Genomic DNA, 21486 nt, shown 5'->3' on the forward strand with positions numbered 1-21486 from the left:
GGGTTTGGGGTCCACAGACAGACATAGCAGCGTCTTCAGCAAGTGGAGGCCTAGGACAGCCTTAGGAAAGAGGCAGGATCTGTGTGGCCTGAGGGCGGCTAACAAAGCCCTGGTTTTTTTCTCCTTTTTTCTTGCTCTTTCTCTCTTTTTTGTACCCAGCAAGTTAACTTGGTTTCCTCAGAGATGGACAGGGTGGCCTGGGGCTTTGGAACAGCCTACAGCTTTTTCCACCTTCTGCCCTGAACTTTGCAATGGGTCAGAGGTAGGGAAGCGATGGGACAGTGTTGGTATGAGGTCTCCCTGCACAGGTCATCTGCTCAGGTAGCCTCAGACCCAACAGCTTCCAAGACCGCACAGACAGACAGAAAAGCAGACAGAGCCGCTCACTATTTGGCACAAACCAGACCAAGAGAACTTACAATAGAAAGTTTATTTTTTGTTCCAGTCAGTATTTTTTCCTTAAAAACAAATACAAAAAAAAAAAAAGCTGATCACAGTTTGCTTAAAACAGCCAGACTTGGACAATATTTGTAACTTTGTTCACAAAAACATACATCACTGAAGCTGCGCTTATAAGAGCCACTTCCAGAGTTCGTGCAAAGGGTCCTACAAAGGCACGCAGGGACACACCGCTTGGAGTCACAGTTTTCATCACAGAGTCACTAGTCACTACACGTCGAACAAGTTGTGTCTCATCAAGTCACCTCTACAACAGCATTAATTACACAAGGAATATAGGTAGTTTGAATAAAAATATCTTTAACAGCTTGGAGCTATTGAGACAGGAACACTTCCACGCACATGCACAGTTAAACAACTTGAGTGCAACACACAACATTGGCACTAAACGAGATTGAAGGGGGACTTTTTGTGTGTTTTTTTTTCTCTTTTCTTTTTTTGTTATAGTTACTTCAAGTAACACAGCTTGCTTCATATAAATAAGTTAAAACATCTATTTTTTTTTTTTCAAGACAAAGCCATTCAGGACAAAGAGATGAACAGAAAGCAGATCTACTTATACAGGCGCTATAATGGCAATAAACAGGCTCATGATTAAAAGATGAATTAGGGCAACGAGAACAGGGCTTCTTCACAGAAGGAACACAAGGGAGTTTCAGAAAGTCACCTTAGTACTGACACTACGCGGGATCCGCTAATACTGCTCAGTACTTTAAACGCTCAGATACTCAGGGACGGAAGGCCCCTCCTGCCGCGGCCATGCTCATGCTTTTCAGCTTATTATCTTTTTTCCACTTCATTCTCCGGTTTTGGAACCAGATTTTAATTTGTCTCTCGGAGAGGCAAAGAGCATGTGCTATTTCAATCCTCCTTCTGCGGGTCAGGTAACGGTTGAAGTGGAACTCCTTCTCCAGCTCCAGGGTCTGGTAGCGCGTGTAGGCTGTCCGGGCCCTTTTGCCTTCCGGGCCGCCTATGTTGTCTGCAATAGAAAAGTCAGCGGTTTAGCCACCAACTCCTGTCTTCCAAAGTCCGCCAGGGGGACAAGCTTGGGTCCTGAGCAAGGAACCCAGGCGAAAAGCTCAACAAGTTCTGCCTACCAGCCCGCACACCCCTCCCGAATTTCCTTCCCTCTTCCTTTCTAGAAAGAAAACAATACGATTTGGACCCTGGGAACAATCTGCCCATCTGAAGCTGGGGCCGTGTCCCAGCGGACTCCGGCTTTCCCTGGCCCCTCTCCTGCCCCCTCCGCCCTGCCCCGGGCGCCCCGATCGGGAGGCACAGCCCTCCCAGGCTGCCCACCGCACAGAAACCCAGGAAGCAAGGCCCTTTCCTGAGCGCCCAAGTGGCCTTCGGGTCACCCTCCCTCAAAGTTCCAGCCCCGAGAGCCGCCTCCCGTTTCCAGCCTGCAGGGTTGGGGAGCCTGTTTTCTTCTTCTTCCCTTTCCTTCTCTCTCCCTCCTGCCCCCAAAATTCAGAATCCTGCAGGCTCTCGCCTCGATTCTTTCCCCCAAGCCCCTTTTCGGGGTCTGTAATTAGTAACGCTGTTTCCCCAGCGTAGCCCTCCTCATAAATTATCCGCCGTGACAAGCCCGATTCACGGCTGCTACTGCCATCCTCTACCTCTCTGCGCCTTGCTCGGCTGGCCTGACCCGGGAGCGCGTCCCAAGGCGCGGGGTTCCAGAGGGGTTTTTTGCTTCCTCCCCCTTCCAACGTCTAAACTGTCCCAGCGAACGCCCATTTCCCCCACTATTTGTGAGCGCAGGGTGCTCGCAAAGAAGAGGAGGAAGGAGGAAGGCAGGGGAGGGAGAACGGCAAGGAGAGCTCCGCAGGGCTGGGAGAAATGAGACCAAGAGACACTGGGAGAGGGCGGCAGAGAAGAGGGGGGGACCGAGAGCCGCGTCCCCGCGGTCGCGTGGATTTAGAAAAAGGCTGGCTTTACCATGACTTATGTGCAGCTTGCGCATCCAGGGGTAGATCTGGGGTTGGGCGGGCGGCGCCGGGCTCGGCTCGCTCTGCGCACTCGCCTGCTCGCTGCTGGCAGGGGCGTCCTCCTCGGCTCCGGACGCCGTGCCAACCCCCTCTCTGCTGCTGATGTGGGTGCTGCCGGCGTTGGCCGAGGCGCCGCTGGAGTTGCTCAGGGAGTTTTTCCCGCCGTGGTGGCTGTCGCTGCCGGGCGAGGGGGCCACGGCGGAGCAGGGCAGCGGATCGGGCGGAGGAGAGTGCGTGGACGTGGCCGGCTGGCTGTACCTGGGCTCGGCGGGCGCCGCGCTGGCGCTGGCAGCGTAGCTGCGGGCGCGCTCTCCGGAGCCAAAGTGGCCGGAGCCCGAGCGGCCGACGCTGAGATCCATGCCATTGTAGCCGTAGCCGTACCTGCCGGAGTGCATGCTCGCCGAGTCCCTGAATTGCTCGCTCACGGAACTATGATCTCCATAATTATGCAACTGGTAGTCCGGGCCATTTGGATAGCGACCGCAAAATGAGTTTACAAAATAAGAGCTCATTTGTTTTTTGATATGTGTGCTTGATTTGTGGCTCGCGGTCGTTTGTGCGTCTATAGCACCCTTGCACAATTTATGATGAATTATGGAAATGACTGGGACATGTACTTGGTTCCCTCCTACGTAGGCACCCAAATATGGGGTACGACTTCGAATCACGTGCTTTTGTTGTCCAGTCGTAAATCCTGCCTGATGACCTCTAGAGGTAAACTCGTGCACTAATGGGGGAGTTGGGTGGAGGCGAGAAGGGTGGCGCGCGCGCCCCGGGCGCGTGCCCGCCGCCAGTTGCCGCCGTTCAGCCGGACTCGAGCGCCACCCGCTGGAGGCAGGGCTCATCGCCCAGCTTCCGACCGGGGGCTGCAAGGGCCGGGGTCGAATTGAGGTTACAGCCCATTATGGCAAAATTATTGCATTTCCCTCGCAGTTCCATTAGGATGTACCAATTGTTAGGCCGTCAGCTGCCGATCGCGCGCCCGGCGAGGATGCAGAGGATTGGGGGGAGGTGGTGACTTGCATTTTATTTACAACAACTTTATTTCCCCCGTTTTGCAGCCCCTCTTATTTTTGTGTCGAGGTTGGGGTCGGTACTGACCGTCCTGCCAGCAGCTCTGAATTTTGAAAATACAGATATCACCTTCGGGGAAGGGGGAAAGCCATTTAGCCAATTGGAGAAATAAATCCTGCCCGCAGCAGCAGCAGCTACAATTACGGCTCTGTTTTTGCGAGCGCATGAGGGACAGTGTCCCTGCCGCTCTTAAATGACAGGCGTCTATTAAAGATAGCTTTTGTGTAGTGTTTCTCCAAGGCGAGGTCAAATTCCATACACTTTTATAACCGTAGTCGATTTTTCTTTCATGTGAATATGGTTTTCGTGTCATTAGTTTGCGATTTGATTTGCTTACGTATCCAGCCTGGAAAATCTTCATCACAGGGTCCGGTTCCTCGAGCCAGCCGGGCCCCAAGTCGGAGGGTTCTCCTTGAACCCAGCGAGTGGGCCCAGGCTCCCTGCAGCCACAGAGGCTGCTTGGGGTCTGGGGATCCGTGGGGCGGGTTACTGGGGTCTTGCTTAGACCTCCAGGAGTAAAATGAGGGCGATAATGGAAGCATTCCTTGGCAATGCCTAGTATCTCTGTAGTTATTTTCCACGGCTCCGAAAGACTCAAGTAAATCACAAACATAGCTGAGAGGCAAGTGGAGTCTCCCCGCTGGAGGCCCGGCGTTGCAGGCGCCCCTGGCACGTCTGGAAGCCAGGACTCTGGCGGCTCCCATGGCCCTGGGCCCCTCGTTGGGTCCTGAACGCTGCTGTGGCGGCGACGCGGGCGCTATCGGAGGCTGGGAGCGGGAATCCGGAGCCGGGAGCCTGAGGGAGCCCAGGGGCTCCCCGGGCTGTAATGTTCCACCCGCGCCCAGGTTAACTCGCCTCGGCTGAGGCTGCTTCTCTTCCACTGACGGTTGCACACGCGGGACCGAGAGACTGGGCTCTGTTGGGGCCCCCTTTGTTCCTCGAGCTTCCTTCCTGTTCTGGGAGGCGGCTTGGGAGGCCGCGACAAGGCCGGGCTCCAGCTCTTAGACCCCCTCTTTCCACTGGCCAGAGATGATTTGATGATGCCCTTCGGGACTTACTGGCGAGGGACCTAGGCAGAGACGCCCAGACACGAAACGGGGCTCGGCCCAGGGCTCTTTCCTCCCCAGCAGCCCCGCGTCCCGAGGTCGGGGAGCTCAGAGACACTAGCACAGGAGCCCCAGACGCATTCAGGGCGCACCCCAGAACTCCGGAGCCGGTTTGGGCATCCTTGTGGAGCGGGACTGGGTGTGTGCAGTGCGCCCCGCTCCACCGCTGGTATTGGCTGTGTGTGAGGTTTTGTTTTGTTTTGTTTTGTAAGAAATAAATGCACAGACGCTTGCAAAGCTCCGGGCTCCCCTGAAGCTGCGGAAGCCCCCAGATGGGAGCAGGCGGGGAGAAAAGTTGGGGAACAGGCGAGGGCAAGGGGGCAAAGCCGAAGGAGGTTGCAGCGCTGGCCTGGTCCCTGCCCAGGCATCTACTCGCCCGCCTTTGCCTCTGAGTCCTCCCCGCTGGGCTGCGTGGAATTGATGAGCTTGTTTTCCTTTTTCCACTTCATGCGGCGGTTCTGGAACCAGATCTTGATCTGGCGCTCGGTGAGGCAGAGCGCGTTGGCGATCTCGATGCGGCGGCGCCGTGTCAGGTAGCGGTTGAAGTGGAACTCCTTCTCCAGCTCCAGTGTCTGGTAGCGCGTGTAGGTCTGGCGGCCTCGGCGCCCATGGCTCCCATACACAGCACCTACGAGCAGAAACGGCCGGGCGCGGGTAAGCCAGGGCCTGGAGGGTTGACCCAGTCAGCTCAGTGCCTCCCACAAGAGGCACCCAGACTAGAAACCACCCCGCCTCCACTCCAGCCTCTCCCACTATGTCTGGGGCCCAAAGCGTACTGAATGGGAGGTTATTTCATACCAAGCGAGATGTTTTCCACCTATAACGACTTGGGGTGGACATTATTGTTTTTGAAAAATCTGCCTCATAGGAAAACCATTACAAGCAAAATAACAGAATGAGCATTCTTAATTTGGGATGCCCAGGTCGTGTTTTTGTGGGGATGCAGGGTGTGTGTGTGTGTTTGTGTGTGTGTGTGTGTGTGTGTGTCTGGGGTGGGTGGTGTGGAACCATGTAAGTAGTGTACACACTCTGAATTCATAGTGGTCTCTCTGAGGATGCTACTGTGAACAGCCATGTCGGAACTCAACACATTTTTTGAAGAGTTAAAAATGGTCAGCCCTCTTGAATCTTTACACATTCTCCCAAATTATATGACCCTTCTGAGAAATGCAGAACTCCCCCAAGGATAAAGTGGATGTTAACGGCAAACATTATAATTTTAACAATCCGCATTAGGCTCTGTCCTAGGGAATTCCTAGGAGTCTTTGGGATTCCCTGTGGAGTCCTTGGAAACCAGAGGCTAAGAGATGGAGCTATAGGTAGTCTAGGATTTCTGGCAATGTAGGATTGTGTTGGGCTGTCTGATCTGGTGCCGAAGATCCCCAAGGGTGGTGGGGGTCCCTCCAAGACAGGTGTATGAAGCTCAGGCATGGGCTCAGAAGAGGGCAGAAGTTGGCTAAGAGTGGGCAGTTGAGTAGAAGGCGGGGGAGATGAGGGAGGAGAGAGAGAAAAAATCCTGACTCTGGGGCTGTGGCCCTCCAAGGCTTTGGGGAGACACTGGAAGAGGCCAAATGGCCACCTCTCTGTACGGGTTTCTGAAGGGCAGAAAGGAGAGGGGGTTGGGAAGCAAAGGGTATTTATCAGTGACGCAGTGCAAAAGGCCCTCTGGCTTGGGAAGCTGAGCAGGGTACTCAGGGTGCATGGACAGGCTGTCCCTCCCCACCAGCCTCTCTCTCTCTCTTCAGGCTGTCACTGTCACAGGTCTCATATACGTGCCAGTGCCCCCATCCTCCCCTAAGGTGTCAGCTTACATGGACACTGGGGCCTTGCCCTTCCTCTGCCATGGCCTGATAGCCCCATTGGGAACTGATTTTTTCTTCTCTTTTAAGAAGCCAAAGAAACTTTGCTGGTTCTTTCCTCCTTTCTTTCTCTCTATTCCTCTTTCTACTCTGTTTCCTCCTTCTTTCTTTCTTTTCCGGCCTCCTTTCCCTTCTCCCTCCACTGTCTTGGGATATGTCTTACCCGCGCAGGAGTTCATCCGCTGCATCCAAGGGTAAACTGGACTCGTGTACTTCCGGTCGGCGCCTTCGTCATGGAGTGCTTTGCCTTGCCCGCTGCTGCTGTCGGGTTTGTACTGCTGCTCGGGAGAAAAGTGCAGGTAGTCCCCGGGGCCCCTCTGCTTGCCACTGCCCGAGGGCGAGGCGCCACTGAGGTCCTTATCAGAATAGAAACACGAGGCCCCGTACTCGTAGGACGCCCGGTTGCAGGCCAGGACCGAGTTGGACTGTTGGTAGAAACAAGGTGAGGTGTACGTCTTGTCCGGGAGACTCGACGCCCCGTACGAGGCCGGGAAGGGCCTCAGCGCGTCATAGCCAGCCTGGTAGAGGGGCAGCTGGCCCAAGAAGGAGTCCTGGCCGCTGGGAAGGCTCCCGGGGAAAGTGGGATTCACAAAATAGGAACTCATTTGCGCGCCCCTCTGCAGGACTGTGATTTGTTGTGTATTAGTACATCTGGCTATAACTATTAGTAGTCATCGAACTGGTTTGTTTCTGGATGGCCGAACGCCAAAAGCGACAGCAGCAAATCGCACCAGCTGACGCGGCGGCGGCCAATGGGAGCGAACGCCGGAGCCCGCTCCCCGGGGACCGCGGCGACCGAGGCAGCAAAGTTACAAACAGCCCCCAGCCCGCCCGCCCGCCGCCCGCCCGGCAGATTAATGGGCGCGCACAGCTAGCCGGCCCGGCTCTCTTCCCGAACGCCAGCGGCGGGCACGGCCCGTTCAGTGGCGAGCAGATCAGGCCAGAGTAGGGACACTAATGCTTGGGCCGCCTCAAAGGCCCCGCCAGGTCCCCTCCTTCCTCCTCCCCTTTTTGCTTTATTGAATTTTGCGGGTTCCCCGCCCCTCCTCCTCCAAACAGGAAACCTGAAGGTCCTGCTCCAGGAGGGGCAGTGACAAAGGTGGCTTTGCTCCCTGCCGGCCTGCACTCCAGGCATGGCCCAGAGTTGCCCCTCCCCTAGCGCTCCCCTATTCGTGGGTGCGAGTTCTTGAGCTGGAGCAAGGGCCATGAGAAACCAGGCCTTCACTCTATGCTCTTCACTCGTGCGCCTTAGGAATCGGTGAACTCCCTCATTCTCTCCTTCTCCGCTAGCACCAGGGGCCTGGGCCTTGCAGCCCAGAGCTGAAGGATCACCTCGAGCTGACCAGGACTCAGCCAAACGTAGGTTCTTCCCACCCATTCCCTCCTCCCACATACACATCCTGTTTGAGTCCCAAGGGGCTCAATGGCCCGCGCCTGCCTGGTGTCAAAGCACCCCTTCCAGCTGGGCGTCCCCATCCCACCTTTGAACCCAGGGAATTGAAAGGCCAGAAACCACTGGTTTCAACAAGAAAGGACCGACAGAGCAGTGGCCGTGAGACTGGGCTCCTAAGACAGCCGAGGGACCTGCTCCCCTGCCTAGCGCCTGGGGACTCAGCATCCACTGCGAGAACCGCTCAGAGCTGAGGCAGATAAAAATCCAGATGTGGAATCTCTCTGTCCACATTCCAGAGGCACAGAAGACGCAGAGGCCCTGGCCAAGCTGGGCACAGAGGGCAGCTCTGCCTCCAAGGCCGCGGGATAATTGATGGGCTCGGTTTCCGGGGCGCCCGACAACCGGCACTGTCCTGGGGCCGCCCTCTTTACTGCCCTTCCTGGGACCGCAGGGAGGGCTGCCGCCCCTCAGTCGCTCCGGAACCGGGAATAGTCTCACCGGCTCCAGAAATCCTGAATTGCTTTCACTGCTGTCCCAGGCCTGGCGGTCCCCAGACAGGACATTAAAAGCCTGTCCTGAGCTGCTCACTCTTGCCTGAGAGGTGTGCCTTCGAGATAGTTGACTTTTACAACACATGGATCAATCTCGTTTTGTAAAATGTGATAGCAGCCCAATGGCATTTTTACAACTGTGTTTGTTGGGCTTGTAAAACCCCTTGAATTAGCTTTAAAATCCTCAATTCTGTGGAGGTTGAAGAAAGACTATTTACGTGATTTGGATGGATTTCTGGAGACTGTTTACAAGATCTGTGAAACCCTGGCCAATGCAGGCTCACCCGGTTCAGGACTTAGTGGGGAGGTGGCAATTGGCAGTGTTCCAGTAGGAATCTAGTAATGACTTAGTCTCTTCCTTGCTTTTCAATTTTTTTCCTGAACTCTCCTCCCACAAAGGGAAAAAATTGGGAAACGACTGGCTTAAGGTCGACCTCCGAAGAGCCCAAGAGGCACTCCGAAGAGCCCAAGAGGCACTCCTGGAAGGCGGCTGCTAGCCCAGCAATGGGGGCTACCCCTGGAAGCCAGATGCCTGTTCCCCAGTCGATCCGTCCTGGAAAGGGTTTACTTTGCATATAAAGCAGGGCCTCGAATGAGAGGATAGAATTGGGCATTTCCCACACATTACTTCAGGGAAAGAATTCAATAGGTGAAAATGAAAACTCGAGTCAAAAAATTAAAAGGGACTTTTAAAAATAGCTGTTTGAAGAAAAACATGTTTGTGTTATTTTTTTCTTAAACAAAATTATCAGACAACAGTGATTTTAAGCAAGTTATTATTTAAAATGAAAATAACCGTTTGGAGATGTCAATCAATGTTTACATTTATGATTTCCTTTTCATTCCGCCATGTCCCACATAGTGGTGGGTCGGAGTCAATTTACTATTATTATTATTTGTCATGCCTTGACCAGGATTCTCGATCTAATTATTGTTCCAGCTAACAAGAGAATTTGATTTCTCAGCTAAGAACCAGAAAACATTATATTTCTAGCTTCTATAGGCACTAAGATGGAAAAACATATATTACATTGGAATCTTTACATGTTAGCCAAGGCTAGTGCATATCATGTTGGCAGCTGACCAATTCATTTCTCCAACCAGATACACACACACACACTCTCTCTCTCTCTCTCTCTCTCTCTCTGAGAGAGAGAGAGAGGGCTATTCCGGCAAGAATAGGCACCCCAAACCCTCCAAAGGGCCTCTCCTGCGATGGTGAGAATGGCCACCCCAGGGCTCTCTCTCCTCCCTGCCAAAGCCACGCAGAAAGCGACTTACCTTTCAGTTTCTCTCCAAGGGGGGCAGGACGGCGAGCTGGGCCCCACTGTCTGCCCTTGCCGTGGGCTGCCCATTGAACAGCTCCACCTCTGCCAGCCTGGAGGGTGGTCTGGGAGTATGTAGGTGTGGGACCTTGAAGGCCACCTCGGTCCAGCCAGCTCGCTAGCCCAGACCAGAGCCCAAAGCACACAGGTGCGGCCTCTGCCCTTCACAGCCCTCACCTGGAGCCAAAGCCGTTCTTCTTTGCCATAGCCAATCCTCCTCAGAGCAGCCAGGCCTACAGGCCTCAGGACTACAGGTAGTCTCTCCGATTTCAGAATCCCAAAGCCAGAGTGTTCCCTGAACCAGCGTGCGCCCCCAGAACGCCTTGGGACGCGCAGTTTGGACAGAAGCAGCCATGACGTGCCAGGCGGCCTGTGCAACCAGTCTCCATGGTGCTGGAGTGGGGGTGGGGGAGGACCCGAGTCTATACCGGCGTCCAGCTCCGGTCAGGGGTAGCCGAGGCGGGGAGATTTCCCGGCCATATAGGCTCTGGGTGATCGCCCCCCAGGTCCCCTTGCGTCCCCCTCTACCCTGCTTGCTGGGAAATCTCTGAGGGGCCAGTACAGCAGTCGCGCCAGGCTGCAAGAGGCGGGCTGCAGCTGGCGCCGGTCCCGGCGACGGCCACGGCGTGGCAGCAGCGAGCGCCAGCACGGTCGCAATAAATAATCGGCCCGCGGCAGCCGCAGTCAGGAAGGCGGCGGCCCTAGGATGCAAATGCGCCGCTTTATCCGCCCCGAGCGCACGCAGAGCACGGGCGAACGTCCTAAACATCCATAGCCCCTTCCTATTTATCGAATCCATACCAAGATATTGTCTCAAGTTGGGGAAACAACAACCCAAACAAAAAACAAACAAAAAGAACCTCTGACTCTTTTCTTGTCGCTGTCCGAGGAGTTCTCGGGGCAAATCTGGTCTGATGTGCACTTAGGCCGACCTACAGTTCGAGCCACCGCGCTACGCAAAGCCACCGCCAGCAGCACGCTCTGCGCTTCCTCCCGGGCAGCTCCACCATCCTCTCCCCGCTCGCGGAAGGTGGGGAGTGCGGTCGCCAGTCCGTTGCGCCAAGGTGGATTGGGGGGTCCCCCTATCGCCCAGACTCTGTTTGCGTCCTTCCTTCAACCTTAGCTGCGGGACCCTGCCACGCGCGCTAACAGCATTATGTCCTCTACACCGAAACTTCCCACCAAGTAACACCCAATTAATCCCATCCTCTCCTCCAACACAGAATTCCACCCACGCACCTATTCCCCCTCCCAGCGCTTCAGACACCTCTCTCATCGAAAAACCGGGCGAAGGGAAGCCGGCAACGAGCGGAGAACTCTGGCTGAATTAGTAAGTTTTTCTGTTTCCCCCTTCTACCTTTCTCTCTGAAACCAGTTCCCACGGAGTAGAAAGTGCTGTGCTGATGCTAATAAAATGCCTGTGGATTAATGCACTTTGCCCTCACCTCTTCCCACCTTCCCAGGTCAAGGACGGTCTCCTCTTGTTGGGGAATCCAACAAAACCAAATAGGGCCATGAATGAAAACATAAAAATCCAAACCCAAAGGGCTGGCGGGGAACACAGTGTGCCGGGCCACTTCCTTTTGGGCTTCACGGGGTCGCTAGGGAAGGGGAGAGAGACGACCCAAGGGATGCTGCCCTGTGCCTGGGCGCTGTGCCACGGAGGGCCGAAGGAAGGCGGGCACTTACTGCCAAGGCGAGCCAGGGAGGGGAGAGAAAGGGAGTGGTGTGTGTGTGTGTGTGTGTGTGCGCGCGCGCGCGTGTGTGCCTGTGTGTGTGACGTGTGTGGGCTGTAGTGTGTGATGGGGGCAAGTGTGAATGGGTGAGTATGGGTAAGGGGGAGTATGCCCCTCTTAAAGCCTCCCTGGGTGCCCTCTCCCACCGCTACCGCCGCCGGCTGTCGCCTCACCACCTTTGCTCCTATCTCCTCCCCACATGTCTCACCTTCAGACGGTGGCTCCCAGAAGCTCCTGCCCCTCTGACAGCTGTCGCCTGGGCAGCCCGAGAGAAGAATTGTCCTCTTTCCTGGTGCCAGAGGACGCAGGAAATTAGCCAGGTTGCGAGTTGCAAAGCTGCTGCCGCGGCGCCGGGAACGGAGCGCGCCCAATCTCCAGCGGGAGCCGCCAGGCCTGGCCTGGCAGGGGCTTCCCTTCGCTCGCCATCTCCGGACAAAGCACAGCCGAGCCCGGCTGGAAGGCAGAGCTCCGAAGCAGGCAGGACGGAGCGGAGCAAAAGAATGCGGCTCTATTCTCGCAAGGGAAATTATAAAAAAGTTCATGTTCACGGTTCTCATCCACATGACCGACAGCGGCCAATGGAAGGGCCGAACAACTCATAAAGTTGTATTGCAAAGTTGTAAATTTTCATAAACAACAACGGATTTATGACCCTTTCCCCATCACTGAGAGGAGGCAGCTCTTACACCGGCGCCATCTTACCACCGAGGCCGCCCCGACTTGGGGCCTCAGGTTTTACAGACCCTTTTGGGCCAGGTTTTACTAAAAGAGCCATAAGAAGCGGGCCCAACCCAGGCAGGAGACTGGAGACGAGGTCTTGCAGGCGGAACTCAGGATGCTCTGAGCTGCCCGCACAACCCCTGGACCTTCACCCCTCGCCCCTTCCCCGCATCCAGCTGCCCCAGCCCCTGCCCAGGCTGCGTAGCCCAGCGGGGGTCTGCGGTCCTAGCCCCTCCCCGCGCCACCTACTGCAGTGCCGGACCCTGGGGCCCCCTCGCCTCGTCTGCAGGAGGGGTGGGGACCTTAAATACCATTTCCTAGCCTGGGGCTGGGTTCAGGGCGCATGCGAATCCGGAATCAGCCTCTGGGTAATGCCCCTTTCCAAGCCCACTGCTCAGCCTTAGAGGAAAGTGTGGATTTGAAATTTCCTCATGGAATTGATGGAGGTTTTTAGGTAGATTCATAGAACATAACGTATCTACCAAAGATTCCGTTTTCAAGGGATCTAGAAGAAGTTAGTGCACACGCAAAAACCAGACAAACGTCTCTACACGGATAAAGGCACATATACAATTATGCACACAGGGAAGGGCATACACTCTATTGTGGGCACAGAATGACATGCAATTATGGACACAAAAACACATGCACCCAATTATGGACACCAAAATATATACAATTGTGGAATTAGGTAAAAACACACACACAGAAATACATACACAGAAAAATAAGCACATACTCATACAAATACACACATAAAAATACATTAAAAAGATACATGACACCAATACATGGGTACCCAACACTTGGACCATCACAAGGACAGCCACACCACTTTTGCTTCCCCACTGCCCCCTGCCCTCCAGCCATACTCACCTCCCCTTTCCCAGTCCCCTCTGGATAAGGCAGTCCACATTTTTCTTTGTCACCACGCATCTTTATTTTCGGTTACATAAAACACAGCTGGGCTGGGAAGTGTGCCTTCCCTGAACCCCAGGATGGAGCTGAGCAGGGTACAGGACAACACAGGAGATGAAGGGCATTGCGGAGGGCATTGGACCTCCCCACCCACTACAGTTAACTCAAGACAACATACCATGCTACAAAGTCACCCCATTAACACATCCTTTCCAAGTCAAGACACTGCCTTACAAATGAACTCCAAGACTATAGAAATGATCAAAAAAAATCTTGTTCAAATATACAGTATCTGCTATTATAGGAAACATCAGGGCATACATATTTAACACAGCTGAACAGTAAGATACAGGAGCCAGAGGAAAGGACAGCGAAGCTGGGAGCATCTCCACAGTCCTGCTAAGCAGAAGCTAACCCACAGATCTGCAGCCAGCTCAGGAACATTCCCCTCCAGAAGTGGGGGTTGATGGGCCTGAGCTGTGGGTGCCAAGCCAGAGAAGGAGGGATTGATTCTAGGGTGCAAGCACTTAGGATGCTTTTTGGAATAAATATATTATTTTTCGATTTAAATAGATGCCAATACCCTGATCCTGGACCTCAGCACATTCTCAGGGCAGCCTCAGGGACCCCAAAAGCTGGGGGCTGTAAGCAGCAGGGGACTTGCCTGGGAGCAGTCGGCACTAGGTAGCAGGCAAGCCAGCCAGCACAAAATAGGTAGTTTTAGGGGAGTAGGTAGTAGTGAGATTCACTTTCTTGCGGGTCTGGGAGGGTGGTGCTGGGTGTCTGCCAGTGTTGGGATACATAGGGACTTCCTGGGAATGGAGGCCCTCTGGGGCTGGATACATAGGTAGTTTGGGGGTGCCTCGAGCAGAGGCCTGTGCTAGGTAGTATTTTGGACGCGCCAGAGCAGGGCCGGCTGGCCTGGGGTTGGGGGTGTCTTTTGGGGTCCTCGGAGGCAGAGGGAATCCAAGGCGACCCAGTCTCTGCGGCCGCTCAGTCCACAAAAGTTGGGAGCTGGAGTAGGTGATGGGGGTGGGTAGAGTGCAGGTTGGGGACTGGGTTGCTTTTTTGTTTTTGTTTTTGTTTTTTACATTTTCTTTTATTTTTCCCATTTTTGTAAGTAAAACCAGTGAGTCTCTTAAAGATGCTTTTCCGACTGTCCGGTGCAGCGAGGGCCCCGGATCGGCCCCTCATTCCTCCTCGTCTTCCTCTTGTTCATCATCGTCCTCCTCGTCGGCCTTGTCCGCGGCAGCAGTGGCGGCGGCAGAGGGCACGGCGCCCTCGGGAGCTGCGGCGGCAGTCGGACCATCGTCCTTATGCTCTTTCTTCCACTTCATGCGGCGGTTCTGGAACCAGATCTTAATCTGGCGCTCGGTGAGGCAGAGCGCGTGGGCGATTTCAATGCGGCGGCGCCGCGTCAGGTAGCGGTTGAAGTGGAACTCCTTCTCCAGCTCCAGCGTCTGGTAGCGCGTGTAGGTCTGGCGGCCCCGCTTCCTGTCAGGTCCTGAGAACAGACATGCAGACACATGAACACAAGGACAGACAAGTAGACAGGGCACTCGTTAGGCTGCTGTCCCAGAGCCCGCACCTTCCTCCTGGCCTAGTCCCCAGCGAGCACCCCCCTCTGCCCCAGGCCCCGAACTGAGCTAGGGGAGGAGGGGGAGTGTTAGGGAAAGACCCCAACTGCAGTGCCAGACGCGCAGGCAGCTCTGTAATGAGCAAAGGCACAGAATCTCAACTTTACAACCGACCTTTCCAGCCGGCTAAGCTTCCACAATGTCCTGCTTCCTCTGACAAAGGAAAACTGTAAATATAGAGTGTGAGCAAGTGGGAAACGCTGCACTTTTGCCATTCAAAGATGAGCCCGGCCATTCCCCTGCCTTGCTAGGCAAGTGGGCGACTCTTCCCAGCAGCCTGAGCCCTCATCCCCAGGACCTTCCTAGGGCACCCCGACCCTCTGTCCTCATTCCCTCGCCCCCATCTTGAAATGGACCCTGGCACAGGGTCGGGTGAGAGGCCCTGGAGGGCTTGGCTCTCCTAGCTTTTGAGAAAGAAATGTCAGGCAGCAAGGAAAATGAGGAGAGAGAGAAGAAGAAAGGGAGGGAGGGTGACAGAGGAGGGAGAAAGAGAGACAGAATAGCGAACAAACTTAATGTTAAAATTCCAAGACAAATGGAGTTAAATAAATTTACGAGGATCGAACCCATTAATTGGGCCATAAAAAGTTTTATGAGCCTCATTTACATACAATGCTATGGGCTCCACGCAATGGCGCCTCCGCTCTAATTAAAACCAGAAAGGCTGCGCCAGGAGTCACGGGGCTACCGGCTCGCAACAGCCTGGCTCCGCTCTTCCGGCCCCGCGCCCCGCGCTCCCCAGCGCCGCGCTCCCCGCTCCCGGTCCCGCTCCGCCAGCCTGGCCCGCCTAGTGACTGCGCCTACCTGAAGACCACATCCAGGGGTAGATGCGGAAATTGGCCTCAGCCGCGCCATGCAGCGCGCCCTCGTCCGCCTTGTCGCAGGCGCCTTTGGCGAGGTCACTGCAGAGCCCGGGGATGTTTTGGTCGTAGGAGGCGCAGGGCAGGTTGCCGTAGGCGTCGGCGCCCAGGCCGTAGCCGGACGCAAAGGGGCTCTGATAAAGGGGGCTGTTGACATTGTATAAGCCCGGAACGGTCGAGGCGAAGGCGCCGGCGCCCGCCCCGTAGCCGCTTCTCTGTGAGTTGGGCGCAAAGGAGCAAGAAGTCGGCTCGGCATTTTGGAACAGAGAAGCCCCCGCCGTATATTTGCTAAAAAGCGCGTTCACATAATACGAAGAACTCATAATTTTGACCTGTGATTTGTTGTCCGGCAGCTTTCAGTGTCGGTTTTACGAGGTAGCGTGATATATGATAACATTACACCCCCAGATTTACACCAAACCCCATTTTCTTTTGGACGGAGCTCGCCGCAGCACGTGACCGCCCACATGACCGCCTCCGCCAATCTCAGCAGCCCTCACAGGTGGTCTCGCTCCGCGGGGCCCGCAGCCGCCTAGAATGGAAGGGCAAGAGGCTCAAATATGCGGCCAAAGAATCCGCCCGCGCCCGGCGGGCCTGGCGCGTCCCGCGGAAAAAGACCTGGAGGCTCCGCGGGAGCGCCCAGCTGGCGGCCAACCTCCGCACTGGGGTCTGCGGACGCCAGGCGGCCCGGCCCCACGCAGCACCCCCACCCCCGCCCCCCCGCCGACTCCTGCTAGTGAGCCCTGGACCAAGCTTGGGATCCTCCCCATCCCTCTCCTGTCCGCCTGCCCAGCCCCTGGAAGGGTCTCTGTCCCCCGCAACAGCCTGCCCCGCGGTGGCCTTGTGGGCAGGACTCAGCTATGAGCAGACCGACTCTGCCCAAGTCTTCTCTCACCCAGGTCCAGTGGGCGACAGGCCGGACTTAGACTCGGATCCAGACGGGGAAGGCGCAGCATCTCTTGCAGCTGCAGAGAGATTGCCACCGCAAACTGGAGCCATGTGGTTCGAATAAAGTCAACGTCTCCCAGCTTCCTTTCCTTAATCGGAGGCACACTGTTTATCCGCCCTAAAGGAAGCAGTGAAATATTTATCTATTAATGAGACTCATTTGCCAACAGATTTATTAACGTGGGGTTCCCCTCCCTCCTCCCGGACGCTGTAGTGCTGCAGGCTCTGTGCCTTCGCTCCTGGGCACCTGGCTGGCTCCAGCAGTCCGATAAATTGCTAAAGATTCCTTTGTCCTTGCCACAACTTCTGGTTCCCCTCTGGCGCATGGGGAGCCAGGGCTGTTTCCCCCAGCTTGGAAAAACCTCAGGCCTGCACCCTTCCAGGCACTCCCAATACTGGAAGGTTTCTGGGGTAGGCCGGGGTGCCTGGGAACAATACATGCTTTAGAGCCGATTTGGAGAGGGGGCTCTGGCGTCTAGGGACTGCAACCCACTGTGGACTTCCTTTTCTTTTGAAGACACCGAAAACAAATAGGGGAAGCCACCCCCTAAAGGCCACCCAGCTGTGGAGGCTTCACCTATCCAAGTACCAGCTCACATGGAGCTGAGCGCACAGTGGTCTCACTCCCTCCCATCCAGGCCTCCAATTCCTACCTTCCAGGCCTCCGACGCCTGCACCATGTTGGACCAGCTGAAGCCCCTGCCGCCCACCGCTCGGTGGAGGATGGTGGGGAGAACCCTTCCCCTAAACGCCTCATAAACTGCCCGGCTGCGCTGGAAGCCCGGCCACCTTTTACTGCTCAGCTCGATTACACACCATAAACCCGACCTCACAATGGAATTGCCCCGGAAATTCTCCTGTAAATTATAGAGTTTAGTTCCTTGTGTACTAAGCACTTCCCATCACTTTCAGAGGGTCCAGGCCGTCCCCGTTTACCGCACCCTCTCAGGGGGTCCCAGGAATACAAAAGGTGGAGGGAGGGTTCAGATCGGGACGCCACGGAGCCCCAGTTCCTGCGCAGTGAACCACCGGGGCTTGGGTAGGAAGGCGGGGGCTGGTGGGGCAGGTGGGCGCTGGGCTGTCTCCTCCCGGGCCACGGAAGCCTGGGGGTAGGAGTGTGGAGTGAGGGACAACATCCGGGGACGCCTTTATGGCGGATCAGATGATACCTTGTCTCCGATGGAGAATAGAGGGAGTAAGACAAAAAGAAAAGACCTAAATAATCCCAGTCACATCGCCTTCTGGAAGGAAATAAAAACCCAAGAAAGTTAAAGGAAGATGAAGTAAACAAGAAGGCTAGGAGATCAAAGAAGCAGAATTAGACCGTTTTAGACCAATAAATTGTTCCTGGGGTGACACACAGCAAGACGCAAAGAGAAAAGACCAAGGCCCCCGCCGCCGCCGTCTGTCTAGACTCAAGCGACTGGAGGGGCCAACAGAGCTGGTGTTTAAAGTAGAACCTGCCCAGTCCAACAGCCCGAGCGGGGAGCGATTTCGGGGATCGCGGGAAGGAACGCACTTCGCCAAGGGAGGGCCGGGTGCCCTCGCCACCGGCTCATTCCTGCTCCGGTTTTGCCCGATGCGCGTCCAGGAGGTTCTGGCAGGACGCACTGCCCCTCTGCCCCGGCCAAGGAGGATGCGGATACTGCCCGCAAGGCTTCGGCCTTTATGGACCCAAGTCAGCCAACTGGGCCGAGTCCTGCGGACACCGAAACCTCCCTTTCGTTTCCAGGCTTCTTTCTCCCCTCTTGCCCTCTGTGGTCTGATTTAAAACGAAAAGGTCGGATAAAATCAGGCTTTCAATAAGGCTTCTTTAACTGTGTGTTCTCTATTCATTGGTTCTCTACTTATTTGACTGAAAAGACACAAATGCACTAGGTTATGTGAGATAATTTTCACAGAAATACTCATTGACCCTCAGCCTGAAGCAGGCACATGTAGGCGGGTTTCTAATCAGTAGAGCTATGTTTAGATAGACATTTTCCACTGCCGTCCCTGAGCTTCCTTCCTACCTACTGGCAGAGCGTGTTCACTCTGCTTCTTGTTACCAAATACCAATATTTAAATTCAATTATGAAGGTAAAGCCAGCTCTAGGCAGGGAACAGCGCCTTCCAGAGATTTGGGTGGCAGGCAAATTGCTTCCTAAAGGTTTCCACCCTTGCCTCTCTCACCAGCTGCATCTGTTCCCCATCCAGTGAGTGAGTGATCCCTAGCCTGGGCGCAAAGACAAACTCGTCCCTGTCGTGTACAAATGAGATTGGGTTGGTGCGGGGTCTTGCCTGGGTGAAGGCCCGCAGCGGGGAAGCCACTCCCAGGCTTCCCAGAGGAAAAGCAGACTCCCAGCCACCAGCCTGCCAAGGGCAAGGGAGGAGCCTTTGGACAGTCCCCCCAGGCCTGGGAGACCCTGGGCGGCCTGCACCTACCTGAGGCCTCCGTGATCAGTGGAGAGACGCAGTCGCCACCGATCTGTGACTTCATTTATTTGTAGTTACACAAATCGAGCTTTCTCTCTGCATCCACGGATCTGCGACTTCACCATTTATTTGCAGTTAACATAAATTGAGCTCTCTATCTGCGGCTTGAATACAAAGCCACGGTTGACTCCCAGGGAAGCTATAAAACCCTTCTTACAATCAGACGTTGTGAAATTATATACGGAAATGTAATGAAGGCATGTGTCTGTAATATCTGTATCTATCTATCTATCCATATATATATATGGATAGAGAGACAGAGAGGGAGAGAGAGAAAGGAGAGATATTGTGTGTGTGTGAAAGGAAAGAGAGAACAAACACCCGGGAGAGACATCAACCAAAATCCAGTCCCCAGTTTTACAGCGTGAAAGCACTGGGATGCGGGTCGTAAACATTTTGTGGGCTTGGCGGAGACTATTACAACCCAAATAAATGCACTGTGTAGCGTGTTCACAGGGCTCCGGGGCCTTTCGAAAGGTTCTCTGTTTGCTTTTGCGTTTTGCCTCTGGAACCATTCGACATCCGTGGCTGATGCGCGCACCCGAGAGGAGGCCGAAGCGTGTTCCCCGCCTAGGGTCTGGGAGAGGCTGGGCCTGGATTGGGGTCCCCTCCCTTCTGGCCTCCTGATGGGTGAACGCCAGAGCAACCTCGGTTCCTGTACAGCGGAGGGCATGCCGCGGCCAGAGACAGCCCGGGCGGCTTCCACACTGTGTGCGACACTTTTGGTGCTACGGTGTGATTGTTATATTAAACATCACATTAAGAAAATAACCAAAGCAGTCCCTGGTTTGTCCCCCGGGATTCTCCTCCCAGCCAACTCGGCCCGGCCCCTATACCTACAGTGGTCGGACACCGAGATTGCCTTTACGCCCAATTTTCACCGCCTAATTTTATTGTCTCGATTCAAGCCAGCCGAGTCCCGGGGTCCTGGCTCTGTCTTGGGTTCTGGCTCGCCGGGCCCTGACCCAGGTCGCAGGTTTCGGGGGCCTCCTGGGCGGCCGCGGGACCCGCGGCCACGGTGTGAGCCCTCGGCACGCACCGTGCACACCCTCTGGGCGGTCATCAAGTTCTGGGGCTGCAGGCGTTCCTCCTGTGTCCGCCAGTCAGCCGGGGCTCTCTGGCGCCTGGCTGTGTCAGGCCTGTCCCAGCTGAGGACGGTGACCCTGGAGCCGCGCCCGCGCCTGGAGCTACAGCCCCGCGGCCGCCCGGACAGCTGCAGCCCGGCAGCACTGGGCCCCCGGGATGGGGTCAGGGAGGCGCGAGCGGTGAGGGTCGGGCAAGCCCCCGCCGATTCCTTGTTTCCTAGCGAGGCTTCTAGCCAGGCTTGAGCAGCCCAGAAAATATAGGGCGGCTGTTCACTAAAATCTGGGGCTCCCATTCCAGAAAGGCTCGTGTCAAGTCGACATCTTAGGAACTTCACAAGGGTCGCAGAGGCGGGAGATGGCGGCGCGGAAGCCTCTTGCATGGAGCCACACTGCCATCTGCTGGCCGCCGTTTGGTACTGCAGCCTCAGCTACCTCCGCCGGCCTGAGCTTTGGGAGCCGCCGGCTAGCCCACCGCACCCCACTCCCAAAGGAGGGGCGTGGGCCTAGGTCCCGGGGAGTCTGCGTGGAGCCCGGAATCTACTGCAGAGGAGGCAATGCCAATAAAAGAGGTGTTTCCGCAGCCGCTTTATCGGCGGCAGACAGAACAAATGAACAAATGAAAGGGCTTTGGTGGAATATCCTAATTGGGGCTGGACAGTTGTAAACTCATTAAGGGACGAATTCCAGACAGTTCGCAGACCCGGCCTTTATGGCACACTCTTACTGCCTATTCTTTGAAGTTCCTTCTGTCTGCAACAACAGAGGGCGTCCCAACCTGGCGGCGGGGTGGGGGTGGGGGTTAGGGGACGCCTCATCCACCCGCGCCCTGGTTCCCCTTTTAAGCTTAGAACACATCCAACTTTGCAGAAGTCGTGGAGTGGGGGAAGGGGGTGGGGCGAGGGAAGCAAGGAGGTGGAAGCGAGGCCGAACCCTCCGGCCACATCTGGAAAGCGCTCAAGCCTCCGAAGTTGTGGCCGTTCCCCGCCCCCCCCCCCCCCCGCCCCTCGTAGCCCTTTACACCCCATAAACGGTAACAGCCCTCATTTTCTTTTATGGCGCTTAGGGGCTCGTCAGTTGCCTCAGCCCTGCCTCTGTTAGGCCTTGTGCTCGGGAGGTGCTTGCGGTGCAGGACCCAGATTCTCTTGGGCCAGGCTGGCAGGACTCCGCGGGGGTGTCCGGCGGTGCGAGGATGCAGGGCTTTGTTCCTTTGCAAGCCCCCAAAATGTTTGCCTGCATGGCCACGTTGGGCCGGTGGGGCTCCTATTTCCCTCTTCAGAGCCTGCTTAGAAGGCGGCTCCCAGCTCTCTATCCTGTCACCCTCTCCCCCTTTTCCTCACCAAGCTAACGAAGGC

General features: G+C 55.6%; 4 protein-coding genes and 1 long non-coding RNA gene across 9 annotated transcripts in view; 1 reads left to right on the top strand and 4 right to left on the bottom strand.

Annotated features, from left to right (window-relative positions):
• HOXA3 (homeobox A3) overlaps positions 1-12021 on the bottom strand; it is a 45681-nt gene extending 33660 nt beyond the window's left edge. For 2 of the 5 annotated variants that reach the window (XM_057302835.2, XM_057302834.2), the window contains exon 1: positions 11700-12021. The gene's annotated coding sequence lies outside the window, so the exon portion shown is untranslated. Of the gene's footprint in view, positions 1-9711; positions 10367-11699 lie in introns of those variants that run through there. The other 3 variants (XM_063605657.1, XM_034963838.4, XM_063605658.1) reach the window with 2 other exon arrangements.
• Positions 9-3292, bottom strand: HOXA5 (homeobox A5). Its single transcript, XM_003807907.6, has 2 exons — positions 2398-3292; positions 9-1438 (listed from the first exon to the last, which is right to left on the bottom strand). The coding sequence occupies exons 1-2, from the start codon at positions 3290-3292 to the stop codon at positions 1188-1190; spliced, it is 1146 nt and encodes a 381-aa protein (XP_003807955.5). The 3' UTR covers positions 9-1187.
• Positions 2959-8635, bottom strand: HOXA6 (homeobox A6). Its single transcript, XM_003807906.6, has 2 exons — positions 6650-8635; positions 2959-5255 (listed from the first exon to the last, which is right to left on the bottom strand). Exons 1-2 carry the CDS (start codon positions 7089-7091, stop codon positions 4996-4998), a joined length of 702 nt encoding a protein of 233 aa, XP_003807954.1. The 5' UTR covers positions 7092-8635; the 3' UTR covers positions 2959-4995.
• On the top strand, positions 6505-15339 carry LOC130541692 (uncharacterized). Its single transcript, XR_008955777.1, has 3 exons — positions 6505-6754; positions 10979-11085; positions 11706-15339. It is a non-coding gene; the product is annotated as an uncharacterized LOC130541692 (long non-coding RNA).
• HOXA7 (homeobox A7) lies at positions 13127-17745 on the bottom strand. Its single transcript, XM_003807903.6, has 3 exons — positions 16522-17745; positions 15571-16158; positions 13127-14633 (listed from the first exon to the last, which is right to left on the bottom strand). Exons 2-3 carry the CDS (start codon positions 15947-15949, stop codon positions 14320-14322), a joined length of 693 nt encoding a protein of 230 aa, XP_003807951.2. The 5' UTR covers positions 15950-16158; positions 16522-17745; the 3' UTR covers positions 13127-14319.
• Between the last annotated feature and the right edge of the window lie 3741 nt (positions 17746-21486).

This window comes from Pan paniscus, chromosome 6 (assembly GCF_029289425.2).
Source record: "Pan paniscus chromosome 6, NHGRI_mPanPan1-v2.0_pri, whole genome shotgun sequence".
Classification (NCBI taxonomy): domain Eukaryota; kingdom Metazoa; phylum Chordata; class Mammalia; order Primates; family Hominidae; genus Pan; species Pan paniscus.